At 38.0% G+C, this 13,918-nt stretch overlaps 1 protein-coding gene across 8 annotated transcripts in view; it reads right to left on the bottom strand.

Annotated features, from left to right (window-relative positions):
- NCBP1 (nuclear cap binding protein subunit 1) overlaps positions 1-13,918 on the bottom strand; it is a 49,062-nt gene that overhangs the window by 9,141 nt on the left and 26,003 nt on the right. For 3 of the 8 annotated variants that reach the window (XM_017949712.3, XM_021927352.2, XM_021927357.2), the window contains 9 exons: positions 13,445-13,567; positions 12,337-12,439; positions 11,436-11,529; positions 10,035-10,138; positions 7,554-7,668; positions 5,472-5,600; positions 4,749-4,862; positions 1,678-3,357; positions 712-950 (listed from right to left, as the gene is read on the bottom strand). In XM_017949712.3, coding sequence (XP_017805201.1) covers positions 3,244-3,357; positions 4,749-4,862; positions 5,472-5,600; positions 7,554-7,668; positions 10,035-10,138; positions 11,436-11,529; positions 12,337-12,439; positions 13,445-13,567 — 896 coding nt within the window. In that variant the 3' untranslated portion in view covers positions 712-950; positions 1,678-3,243. Of the gene's footprint in view, positions 1-711; positions 3,358-4,748; positions 4,863-5,471; positions 5,601-7,553; positions 7,669-10,034; positions 10,139-11,435; positions 11,530-12,336; positions 12,440-13,444; positions 13,568-13,918 lie in introns of those variants that run through there. The other 5 variants (XM_021927354.2, XM_021927353.2, XM_021927355.1 and 2 more) reach the window with 4 other exon arrangements.

Raw genomic sequence — 13,918 nt, 5'->3', positions numbered from 1 at the left:
TTGACATGACATTTTATCCTACAAATAGAATAAGAAGTTTAAACATTTGTTTTTTCCTCTAGTGGAGATGCTTGGAGAAAGGGTAAGTCGAAAAAAGTCATGTCCAAATAATTGAGACTACACAGAAATGTTTATGTATTTTTCAAGTTTGATTTTTTTAAACACCTTCACACTCGATTAATATGTGCTATGCTAAATATTACAGCTCAGTAAAAACTGATTCTGAATGGGCAGCAAGATGTGTCTGGGGAAAAAAGCTTTCAGCTTGATGACAACAGAGTAACTAGGGGTTCAGGTTGCTGTAAGAGCATTGTGGGGGGAAAGGAGCTCTTGGACCAAGTGGATCTAGGTTCAGATTCCACTTACTAGCTGTGGACCCTGGGCAAATTACTCCAAAAGCCTGTTTTTATCTGTTAAGAGGGCATAATCATCTCTCAAAGGATTGTCTGAAGTAGTTAATAGGGTGAACCTATAGCACCTGGCACATAATAACCACTAGTTAAAGAGCATGTATTATCAAGGCCACTATATTACAGAAAATAGATCTGTGTGGTTAAGGGATGCTTCTATTCACCCTTTACACCCTTATCAGTTTAAGACAATCCTGGTATCCAGACATCACTAACAGCTAAATCTGCTCTACACAGGTTGGCAAGGCCCCTTCCTCATCTTTCATTTTCAAGTGTAACTACAAATTAGGAAAACAGTATGTTTACTTTGACAAAAGCATGTTAAATTGCACCAACACAATTTAACAGAGCATTTATTGCAAGGTATGATGTACAGTGACATGCCATCTTTTGTCTGTATGAACTTCATTAGTGGGGACAGCAACTGTTGAATGTTTGCTCTTACACACCTTTATTTCTTCAAAACTCAATTCCTAGTTCAGTTTTTCCATACACTTAAGCTGCTAAACTGGGACAGAGCAGGATCACATCAGCGAACAGCTGTTAAAAGCAACCATTATACATGAAGAGAGGACCAAGAGAAAAGAAATTAAAACCTACAAATTTCTCTAGAATGTGGATCAAACATAACTAGCCACACTTTTCAGTACATTGTGAAAAGATTACAAAGCAGTTTCGAGTCAAAGTTACCAATCCCTTAAAGGTTATCCTTTGGTTGAGACAGGAGTCATTTTAAACTACAGTTGACCCTTGAACATGGGGTTAGCAATGCCGACACCCTGCAGAAAAATTTGCATATAACTTTTGACTTCCCCAAAATTTAACCACCAATAGCCCACTGCTGACTGGAGACTTAGCAATAACAGTTTATTAACTCATTTTTTATGTTATATGCTATATTCTTTTTTTTTTTTTTTTTTTTTGAGACAGAGTCTTGCTCTGTCGCCCAGGCTGGAGTGCAGTGGCACGATCTTGGCTCACTGCAACCTCCACCTCCCAGGTTCAAGCGATTCTCCTGTCTCAGCCTCCTGAATAGCTGGGACTACAGACACATGCCACCACGCCTGGCTAATATTTTTGTATTTTTTAGTAGAGACAGGGTTTCACCGTGTTAGCCAGGATGGTCTGGATCTCCTGAACTTGTAATCCGCCCGCCTCGGCCTCCCAAAGTGCTGGGATTACAGGCATGAGCCACTGTGCCCAGCCCATATGCTATATAATTATGAAAATACAGAAAAAATAAAATCATAAGAAAAAATATATTTACTATTTAATAAGTAGAAGTGGATCATCATAAAGGTCTTCATCCTCATCATCTTCATGTCGAGCAGGCTGAGGAAGACAAGGGGCTGGTCTTGCCATCTCCGGGGTGGAAGAAAACCCATGTTTAGTAAGGGGACCCACACAGTTCAAACCCATGTTGTTCAGGGGTCAATTGTAATTATATATAATTACATAGTTTGTGCTGTGCTTAAGCAATGGGAAGGAGAAACAGTATAAATGAGAATATTTAGCCAAGAACCTGGTTTTAGTTTTACTAACCCACCACGCAACCTGGATTTTTCTGAATATTTTGTATTTTGTCTTAAACAGTATGGTATTTAAAAATCCTAGGAATTCCAGTCTATTAAGTGGACCACATTCTGTAGCCACTCAAATGTATGGTAAACCAAAGCGAAAATATATCAAAATATGCAAGACGCTTAATGCATCATCAACTTGGGATGTAGTAAGAAAAAATTATACCTATTTTGTGCAAATGCACAATACCACTACCAGTAGTTGTAGGATTACTGGTAATTTTTTTCTAAGGTTTAATGAAAAAAGTCTAAAAATCCTCTAAATTTGGAATGTCAGACAATTCCTCATACTTGTGTATTATTTTACAAACGGCTGTCATTTCAGCATCAACACCATACAGGAAACAAGCTCAGGACTTTGTAGTTTTTTGGATCAGGATCCATATAAACAAAATCTAAACTCACATCTAATTCAGGGTATGGTTTCAGTCAATCTGACCACTTCTACATCCACTTTAGTATTCTGTAACTCACTAAAGACCTTGGACAAATAACCCAGAGGCTAGAGGAAGTGAGTAGATGCTCTAAGATAATGGTGACCAAACCTGGAATCACCTGGGGAAACTAAGGATTACTGAGGATGTCTGCGTTCCACCCTGAGGGTGGTTTAAATTTCAAAATAACTTGAAAGATTCCCAGGTGATTTACATTAAGACAAATTTGAGAACTACTCTTCCAACTAGTAACACTTTTATTACTAACAAGTCGTGTCTTAAGATACTACTTAAAAATACTTTGAAGAGAAAATTTCAAATGGAGAACACCCTCAGTAAGAAACAACCAGTTTTAGAGTAGAGTGAGATGATAAATCATGAAATGCCAAAGTTTAAAAACCATACTTTTAGTTTTATTTCAGCCATGTTAAGTTATCCCCGAGCTGTGAAAAGTTATGCTACTGGGTAGCTGGGTAAACCCATCAGTTCTATATACTATGTAAGGTTGACCTCTAGTGTTTCACATACCTCAAACCAATTATTTTGTGCCTTAAGGAGAAAAAAATACCAAACTGATCACAGAGAAGTTGTATCTGTCACATATATAATACATCATGGTCATCGTCACATTACTGCCATTAGGACGTATTTGCTTTTCAGGGCAATTAAAAGTAATGCCATGTTATCCACTGTCCTCTTCCCCCTTTGTTTCCTTTAAGAAGTGAAAAGATACTACAAGAAAGCAAGCATTCAAACCATCAAAAAATAAGACAAATTATTTTAAGATATTAAAAAAAAAACTTGACGAAAAAACAACCCTTAGGCCTGCAGGGCACAGAACTGCTGGAACACGGCCAAGATATGAGGGTCTAATTCAGCAGTGAAGAGGAGGTTCTCCAGGGTCACCATGTACTGCTGGATTATCTGGTGATGCTGTGGACACGGAAAAGGGGGTAGTTAGGTCAGGAAAAAGCACATAAGCAATCTTGTTGAACATTTCCTTCAGCAGCCCACCCACGCTGCAGAATGATGAAAAAAGGAAGGGAAAAAAAGTGCTGATAGGAATAATGGACCCCTAAAAGTCCCTAACCAAAAAAAAAAAAAAAAAAGGGAAATGAAAAAAATGAATGCTCAATAGCTTTTAAAAAAATCCAGTTCTTACCAACTTCATGTACATAGAATTCATGATTCAAGGCAGTGGCAGCAGTGCCTGCTTGCTGCTAGTACTATTACAGACTAGGCTCAGCTGGCTCACTCCCCAATCAGGGCATAATACATTATGACCTTTTAAAAAGCAGCCAGACAAGGACTAACTGGAAGATAAAGAGTCAGAAAATGAAATACACTTTTTTCTATGTGTTCCTCTATAAGCCTTGAAAACGCTCAGAGATTCCTGTAGGACTAGAGACTGTTAAAGCTTTTAAAACTGGCATTAACTAAAATCAGAGGGAATCCCTATTTGGAGGCTCAAATAATTGAACTTAGAGTGACTTCTACATTAATCATTCTTCTAGAATGAACAAATGAAGATTTAGGGGAGTAGTGTCTGAAGACACAATGAATTAGCTCCACTTTCCTATATACCTTTAACTTAAATCTAGGTGAGAATAGGTGCTGGCATTTTGCTTTTGCAGAGGGACCCTTGGGAGCTTACCTTGATTCTGTGTACAATTTACCACCTGAACCTTGGATTTTTAGGGACTTACAAATCCAATTACTGTCCTCTTGATATTTTTGTCCTCTACATTTCATATTACAGCTAGGATCCCCAGCACAGAAAATGGTAATTAGGAGACTGGGCACCATGGCTCATGCCTGTAATCCCAGCAGCACTTTGGGAGGTGGAGGCAGATCGCCTGAGGTCAGGAGTTTGAGACTAGCCTGACCAACATGGTGAAACCCTGTCCCTACTAAAAATACAAAAATTAGTCGGGAGTGGTGACGGGCGCCTGTAATCCCAGCAATGTGGGAGGCTGAGGCAGGAGAATCACTTAAACCTAGGAGGTGGAGGTTGCAGTAAGTTGAGATCGTGTCACTGCACTCCAGCCTGGGCAAAAGAGTGAGACGCCATCTCAAAAAAAAAAGGTGAGGCAGGGGTGTGTGTGGGGGGGGGTTGCGATGCGATTAGGAATCTAAGTGGTATAGAATCAGTTTAAGCCTAAATATTCTGATGAGCAATGGTAGCAGCAAATGGACATGAGCTAAAGGGTCTAACAGGTACTACATAGCCTCCTAACAAATTTGACAAGGATTTTTTTTTTAATGAAAAATCTTTGTGGCTGAGAATAGTATTGTTTATTATCTAATCAAAGTTCCCCACATACCTGTAGGAAGATCTGCTGTAGCCTCTCTATACAGTTCTTATACCACGGTGTTAATACACTGGTCCCATCAGTTTCACATCGTACTAAGTGCTCAGTCAAGATCATGATAAACCGCTGGAAAGGGAGAAGTTAAGGTAGTACTAGAGATAGAATCTTATACTTCAGAAAAAAATTCATGACAAAGAAACCCCAAAGTATTGCTTGTTCTACCCTGTCTTTGTGGTGTGTGTGCCTAACTTTTATTATTCATTAAGTCAACCTAGAAAGGCAGACTGGTAATAACATGAGTTGGTACGTCCTTCCTGGCAATACATAAAGACCTTTAATGATCTTAAATTACTTATCCTAGTAATATTACTTATCCTGGCATCTATTCTAATGAAATAATCAGAAATGTTAACAGGAATCTGCATTAAAATGTTCATGGAAGGAAAATGATCAGCAATGAGGAATGATTAAACGAGACATATATAACAAAAGCAACCCACAATTTTTTTTTCAAGCATGGAGAAATGCTCATGCAAGAATACTAAGTAAACAGCAGAGAAACTCAGAAACATACATGGTTGCCTCTGAGTATTTTATTTCCTTCCTAAATTTTTTTATTTTTAATCTCTTCTATAAATGTGATTTCCTTTTACAATGAAAAATAACATTTTAAAAAACTAAAACTAAAGAAACGTATTGTTTCCTTTTATGTATAAATGTCCCAAGCCAAGATACCTGAAATATGACGAGGAAAAGATTCTTTTGTTCACTCTGAGCAGATTCCACTTTTTCTTGAAGTCTTTCTATTTGTTCCTCAAGAACCCCATCTTTCCTGTCACTGCTTCTGTCATCATCATCACTTCGCTACAGAAGGCAAAGGAACAAAAGGAAAATACCATTTAGATTCTAGTGTGTTAAATCTCCTCCAGGGGAAGCATTTTATTGTGTCTGGCCAAATGTTAAGACTTATATTCTACAGTGAAAGTAGCCCCCACTCTGCCACGCACACACATATACCTCAAAGTCCTGTTGTGGTTCAGAGACACTGTCTTCTCACTCAGAAATACCATGGGTTCTTATCTAGACCAGGGAAATTTAGTGGCACTTGTCTTGGTAACAACATGGGGGACTTGGCTACAATTTATCACTATTTGACCATTTGAGCAGTAACAACAGGGAGATGGCCTGCTAATCATTAATCTCCTAATGGGCCATATAGAAAAACTGAACAAGTCCTACGGGCTAAGCCTGCTCATTCTTGTTATAATTTAGAAATGGCTACAGCTGACATAAAACAATTCAAGGTGGGCCATTTAAGACTTTCTGCTGGCAATGATGGGCTCAATACACTCCCGTAAAGCTTTAATAATTGCCCCCCTCCAGCTCACTCTGAAGAGTTTATAGAATTTTGATTTTTTTTTTTAAAGGAAAAGAAAAACAAGGCATGGTTTATTTCCATTTTACAGAGAAAGAAACAGGCTGAGAGGTTAGATGACTTTCCCAGCATCACCCAGCCAGAAAGTGGCAGAGCCAGAACGTGGCTCTAGGTGTTACATACCAAGGTACTTTCAGCAAGAAGTGGCATCACTGAATCTAGAAAGCCTGGTAATTCTTTGAGGTAATACTTAACTGCTAAGGCCCCAGCTACTGATCTCCTCCTCTCCGCTTTAAGCAAAATTATCAAAACCCTGCTCTCGGATTTCACAGAATCTTACTTTTCTCTCTATAAACACAGCCTATTTATGAGGTCTGCTTTATGTTCTAGACACGTGGGTACATGACTGTCCTTTCCTAACACCACTCAAAGGTAAGGTTCTAGAGCACTACTACCTAATAGACCTTTCTTCAATGGGGCCAATGATATAAATATGTGCGGCCTGTTAGGACGGCAACCACACGTTACTACTGAGCACCTGAAATATGGTTGTGTGACCAAAGAACTGAATTTTAAATTGTATTTAACTAAACTAAAATAGTCACATGCAGCTAGTAGCTACTGTGTTGGACAGCACATTTCTAGAAACAGTGTGGCATGAGAGAAAGTCTCTGGAGTCTGATAAACTTGTGTCAGAACCTAGCTCTGGTCATTTACCAGCTATGCAACCTACTAGCTATGCTACTTAACTTCTCTGTGTCTCACTTTATAACATCTACAAAATGAGATGACACCATTTATCTTACAGTATTTTAGGTCTGTGAGTGTTTATATCCATATACGTATACATATATGTCTACACGGAGACTTGTACTCAAACTTGCTAAAGGTTCCTGTAGGGCACTAAACTCAATTTTTTTTTTTTCACCTTCTATTATGATAAATACACATAACACTGGAGAATACTTTCATAAGGAAGAGTATCATGTTAAGTCACTCACGGCTTCCCTCCAAAATGGCTAAAATACTAAATTAATACTATGAGAAGTATTATGTTAACTTGGGAATGACTGCCCCGTTCCTCCTCACAGTATGGGGAAAGTGTAAGTATCTATAGTCTTCTCCCTCTTCCCCCAGAGACTCCTATAGAAATACAAGTGTCCTCTTCCCTTCTGCTACTTCCCTTGTGCAAACATGAGGCTGACCCAGAGATGGTAAACTATGGAAAGTGAAGTTTGTGGCTTCCTGAACTGGTTCATCATGCAGTGTAACAGCACACAACACACTACCTGCTCCTTCCTCCTCTTCTGCTTCTGCGAACAGCTCTGCATTAATTTGGGCTCAGAAAAAAATGAAATACCATCACGATAATGAACTCTGAATCCTCTCCAGAGTTTCTGGTATATTTTCTTTAACTATTTACAAGTTTACACAAAACTTACCCGTTTGTGTTGCCTAGCAAGTTTCTCTTTAGCTTCTTCCAGCTCTTTCTGGATCTTCAGGACATGTTTGTTCATCTTACGAATTGTAGAGTGCAAGATTTCCCAAACGAACAATCTTAAAGAAATATGGCATTTGGTTATTGTATGTCAAGCTATGGTTATAGAAAATAAAACCTTTCAACCTTTATGATCTATTCATTCTTAACAGCTGATACAGCCTTCTGTCCTCTGGGCTGAATTAGTCATATTTCTCCAGCAATACTTATGAATTGGTCTTTTATTGTAAATTGTGCAAATATCTATCTTCACACTCATTAGATTCAGGTGAGTCCCCTGAGGGCAGTACTGTGTAGTCATTTTTCTTATTTCCATCCCTTACTAGAGGTATATACTCACTGAATTGAAATGGCAAACTATGATGGACACTAACATTAAAAACGGAAATACATTTTTCCTCTCCTAAATGTAAACACCATGTGTAGAAATTTTCTCAAAATGGTGACCTAACCTGAGACTGATTGTACATGCTTTACACTATTTACACTTTAGCGCACACTCAGGCAATTATTCTCTTGGAACCTTTAAGAAACTCATTCGTTGATAATAGGTATCAACTGATAGGCTCTAAGAATGAGATAATTATATGTCAGCTTTCTTACTAGCAAATACATACTAAGATCACTTTGTAGGTGCTTCAAAATGTTTGTTGCATAAGTGTTTCTTTTCTTTTTTTTTTTTTTAAGTAACTTCTTAGCTACTTTTGTGTCTATAAACTAGGTCTCCTAACCCAGCACAGAATAGTACAGTTGGCTCTTGAACAATACAGGTCCGAACTGTGCAGGTCCATTTACACATGGGTTTTCTTCGACCTGAGACAACAAGACCAACGCCTCCTCTTCCTCAGCCTACTCAATGTGAAGATAATGAAGATGAAGACCTTTATGATGATCCACTCTCACTTCATGAATGATGTTTCCTCTCTTATGATTTATTGTAAGAATACAGAATATTAACACAACACGAATATGTGTTAATCGACTACGTTATCACTAAGGCTTCTGGTCAACAGGCTACTAGTTAAATTTTCCATGCAGTTAAAAGTTCCATGCAGATTTTTGACTGTGTGGGGGTGGGGTAGGTGGCGGGAAGTCGGTGTCTCTAACCCCTGATGTTGTTCAAGGGTCAACTGTACTTCCTTCTACAAATTTTGACCCAAATAATAGTTTAAGTGGAAGATAATAAAACAATCTGTTCATAAAACTCCAAGTCTAGAATGTTACGAAACAGGACAAAAGAGCAGAGCACTTTAACTCTGAAGGCGGTGGACTGTAGTCAGGGAAAGGTTTGCAGAGTTACAAATATTTGAGCTAGGTGTTAAAGAACAGATGGAGCTGCTGAGCACTACACAGATTCCAGAATGCCTGGTTTGAATGCTGGCTCTGTGCTTAGTTGTGTGACTTTGGGCAGGCTAAAGCACTCTGTGACACTTCCCTATTCTGTAAAATGTGGACAATAATGGAACCTCCTCTATGGTGATGCGGTAAGGATAAAATGAACTGAAAATGTAAATCACTCAGGACAACGGTTAACACATACTCGGGTGGTTAGTTTTCTGGAGTTTACAAATCTGAAAATGTCCTTCTGTTGTCTTTATTTGTGAAGGCCAACCTGGCTGGTATGACAACCTTAGATCATACCTTATCACCCTAACGATTCAGTATATTTCAGATCAGTGTCCTCTGGCAATAACAGATACAGTGGAAAAGTTAAAGGTTGTGATGGATTTTTATGTTTTTACAAGTAATTTGCTTTAGTTTCCTGCTTTGTGTCAACTCCTGCTGTCCTGGTCCTATCAACTGTAAAGTCTGTGAACTTCACAAATAAGAACCAAACAGCAAAAACTCTTTCCTTTAGGGGGAATGAGTGCAGAATGAGTCTTCTGCATTAAACCTAAGATTATGACTGTGGTGACAACCCCTTTTCCCCCATCCCTCAGGCATCTTGGTAATCACCAAGCCTTCACAGATACCCCCATGATTTAATCTACTTTGACTTTGGTTTCTCCTACTTCCTGGTGTGCATTCCAGGTGCCATCCCCACAGAAGCTGGAACACTTCCTGATTTCCATCTGGACTAGCTGAGACTCTGCACATAGCTGGCTCTTGCTACTTTTCTCTCCCAACAGTCTGGATCCTTCAACAGGATTTCTACTTCACTAGCTTAGTCTTGATTCAACTTAAGAGAGTCCCTGCTAAGAGATGCTGCAACTTAAGAGAGTCCCTGCTAAGAGCCCCTGCTAAGAGATGCAGGCTGTGTATGTTTCCACTGTCTAGGAATTTTTGCCATGTCCAATCCAACCAGATTGGACCACAGTATATTAATATCAACCTGGTTTGGACCAGAATTTGAAGCTTATGTATAAGAGACCACACATATATCAATTCTTAGAGAACACAAGTTTCATAAAATAATTCATATTACCTGGTAAAGTCACGAGACAGTTCTGAAGAGAAGATCCAATTTGCTACTGCAGCACAATCAACTATTTGTGTACGAATCATCTTATCCACTAGTACAGCAATCATCTACAATGAGAGAAGAATTATTCAAGTAAATCACACACACACATACACACGTATATGTGCCACGACACTGCTGCCATAAAAGTAAAATAGGAGGGCTATAAAATCTAGTTTTGATGGCTGTAGAACTGATTGATCAATTTGACCATTAGGTCTTTTTTTTTTGGAGACAGAGTCTTGTTCTGTCACCCAGGCTGGAGTGGAGGGGCACGATCTCGGCTCACTGCAACCTCCACCTCCTAGGTTCAAGCAATTCTCCTAGCTCAACCTCCTGAGTAGCTGAGATTACAGGTGTGTACCACCATGCCCGGCTAATTTTTGTAATTTTAGTATAGACAGGGTTTCACTCTGTGGCCTAGGCTGGTCTCAAACACCTGGCTTCAAGTGATCCACTCACCTCAGCCTCCCAAAGCACTGGGATTACCGGTAAGAGCCACCGCGCCTGGCCTGATCATTAGGTCTTAAGATTTATTCTCCCCTTTGCTTTGCTCTAGCACTACAAGAAACAGGTTGACTAAACAAAAACTCTGAATAGTAACAGTTAAAATTTGAAAAAACTGGCCAGGCATGGTGGCTCACACCTGTAATCCAGCACTTTGGGAGGCCGAGGCGGGTAGATCACCTGAGGTCAGGAGTTCAAGACCAGCCTGGCCAACATGGTGAAACCCCATCTCTACTAAAAATACAAAAATTAGCCAGATGTGGTGGTGGACGCCTGTAATCCCAGCTACTCGGGAGGCTGAGGCAGGGCAATCACTTGAACCCGGGAGGCAGAGGTTGCAGTGAGCCAAGATCACACCACTGTACTCCAGCCTGGGTGACAGAGTGAGACTCTGTCTCCAAAAAAAAAAAAATTTAAATTTCAGTTACTAATACCTATTCAAAAAAATACATAATTTCGAGGAACCTCAGAAGTTAAATGTAAAACAATGTTTTATCATTAAAAACTCAACTGTTTTATGAAATTTATTTAAATGTTTCTTTATAATACACAATATATATCAAGGTTTGAGAAATCTGGAGCTTGTATTTAGAAATTGGATAGACTAGATAAACTTCTTGCTGAACATTTAAAATATGTTGAGATATTATAGTTCAAAACCAAATCACAATAATGCTTGCTCTTTCAAGAATGAATCAAACATCATTACTCCCATAGCACTGAAAGAATTAGATCTAAAAACCATTATCTAGGCAGAGTCAAATTTCATGTTTTACAAACAAAACAATAGCAATTAACGGCCTTATTTTTATACCTATATAATCAGAGCTTCAACATGTCTAATTAAATAATTTTTACCTGTGGATGGTTCCTCCAGACCTCAAACATAACTCTTAGCACATGTAACTTCCCTTCATCACTTTCAGCTAGGGTTTTGAAGACTTCATGAAACCTTTTGATAATGGTGGGAAAAAAATATCATATATACTTATTCGTTAAACATTTCAGTGTTTTCAAAGCCTTTTCAATGTTACTCAATTTATAATGCAATATGCAAATGCAAAATAACTGTAAGTATTAACCATTAAGGATGCAAAAAGTGTGATTAGAGATTCATAGTTTTTAAGGAAGCTGTCACAAAATCTCAAGACATTTACAATATACTACCGTTAGCCCAGGGCTACAGTTTATAAGAATAGGTAAGGACTAAGGAACTGTCTTCAAACATGGTGGAATATTCAAACTGCATCTTCTGTGGGAACCCTGGAAGTAACATAAAGCTTTGGAGGCAGAGATGGGGTGAGATGTTCAGTTTCTCTGCTTGGTTGGAGGAAAATCTATGTGCTCTTTCTTCCTTTGGACCCTGTCTAACAAGTTAAAAATATCTGTCTTTAGATGTCAACCTTTGGGTGGCTCCCATCAATGTAGCTGATTCTAATTTCTTCTTACATTGCTTTGCAAAGATACTTAGCGTGGGAACTTCCAACTGCATATGACTGTCCTAAAAATCTAGGTTTTTCACTACTTTAAATGTCTATATGAAAAAAAGCGCTTACCATGTACATATGCCAACTGTACAAACAGACTGATGGAAGCCTTAGGATATAGATTTTAGCTACCACAAACCCAAACCCACTGTATCCAATTATACATTATTAAGATCTTCATATTCAACAATCTTAGGTAAAAATTACTATACCACTGGTGTTCATGAAGCAAAGTTCCAAACCCTCAAGAAAGGCTCTGTACTCATACGTACTTTGCAAGAGCACTGAAGGAGTGGCTGAATGATTTGGCTGCCAAGTGTAGCAGAGTCTGTACAAAGACTTCTATTTTCAATGGGTTAAAACTGAATCCTTCATCTGAAAAATATTTTATAGTAAAATAGAAAAATGTAAGTACAGCAATTCCTTGGTGCCTTACCTCAAATGCTAAATAGATGGTATGCTCACATCTATACACAGATATTTGTGTAATGTTTTTTAGTTCTAATAAACAATAAAAGACCGTCACTGATTTCAAATACTGCAAATATGAAACCACATGTAATTTTCATTCTTAGTTTTATGTGACTATCTTAATTCTATCATCCATTCCTTGAAAAAAAAAAAAAAAAATCACACAGGTTTCCTTATTCATAGTCTCTATTATATTAATACCAAAAAACCCCCCAAAAAACAAAAAAACCCAGCAAACCCTTAACACTTAAGCTTATATCTTAAGATGTCTGACAATGTCTAAATTTAATGCCATCATTTTGGCTTATGCTTTCTAAACTCATTTTCTCTAATATCATAACACAAGTTTCTTAGAGATATCCAAACAAAATCCCAGTAATAAATATCCAAAGGTCACTAATATCTTATTTTGATGAAGTAGCTTTTCTATGTACATATCCATTTATTGATTCAGGCAACTGTATAAATTATTTTGTCAATTTTCCCACTCTTGCCCAGAAAAACCCCTAGGATTCTGGTTGGAATTACATGGTATATAACTGAGTAAATGTTAAGCATTATTATTCTAATAGCTTGACTTGGAGAAAATGTCGAACTTTATAATACACCAAGTCTTTCTATTCAGGAACCTATGGTGAAAGCAGGGGTTAAAAATCCTTGAATGGTAACATATTTCACTTTGTATTTACGATGAAGTTTATATTCTTAAGGAAGGTATTATCACAGAAATGTTAGGATCTCTTTTTATATAAGGGGAAAACACCTGGGATGCTAAGAACAACTAACAGTCTGAACAGGTCAAACAGATACAGATATACTGCTTTAAGCGCATCATGTTGCCAGAGTTATGTTTATGCTTTAACTTGGCCTATACATAGTTCCACTCAAGAAATACTGAATTCCACTTACCGTCATCATCATCCTGGTTGGGATTTGGTACATCTTTCAGAATGCTAAAGATTTCATCATTGGTTGCCTTACTTTTAAAGGCAACTGCTAAACAGAGGGCAACAGAATGTCCAGGAAGAGAATCTAAACACAGAATTGGGGGTAAGGGGAATGACAGATCAGGTTTCAAGACTATTCTAACGAATAGTTAAATAACTGAGAAAAAAATTTTTTAAATTCTTCCTTTCAAAATAGGATGCTCTTTATCCCAAGGTCAATATTTAATCTGTATAAAAGTACCACATGTGGAAGCTTTTTCTAATAGGTTAATGATTTTTCACCTAAAAAGGGATAATTCTCATTTCAACAATTCCTTAAGGACACTTAGCTAAGTAAAATTTAGAGTACAAGGTGCTGATCATCCTCAAGATGAATGGTAAGGAGAAGAGTGGACACAGTTAAACTGTCTTTTAATGCCCTCAACTCTCCCGGGCT

This window comes from Papio anubis, chromosome 13 (genome assembly GCF_008728515.1).
Source record: "Papio anubis isolate 15944 chromosome 13, Panubis1.0, whole genome shotgun sequence".
Taxonomy (NCBI): Eukaryota; Metazoa; Chordata; class Mammalia; order Primates; family Cercopithecidae; genus Papio; species Papio anubis.
Note: the sequence above shows the minus strand (reverse complement) of the source record. Positions and strands in the feature narration are given on the sequence as shown.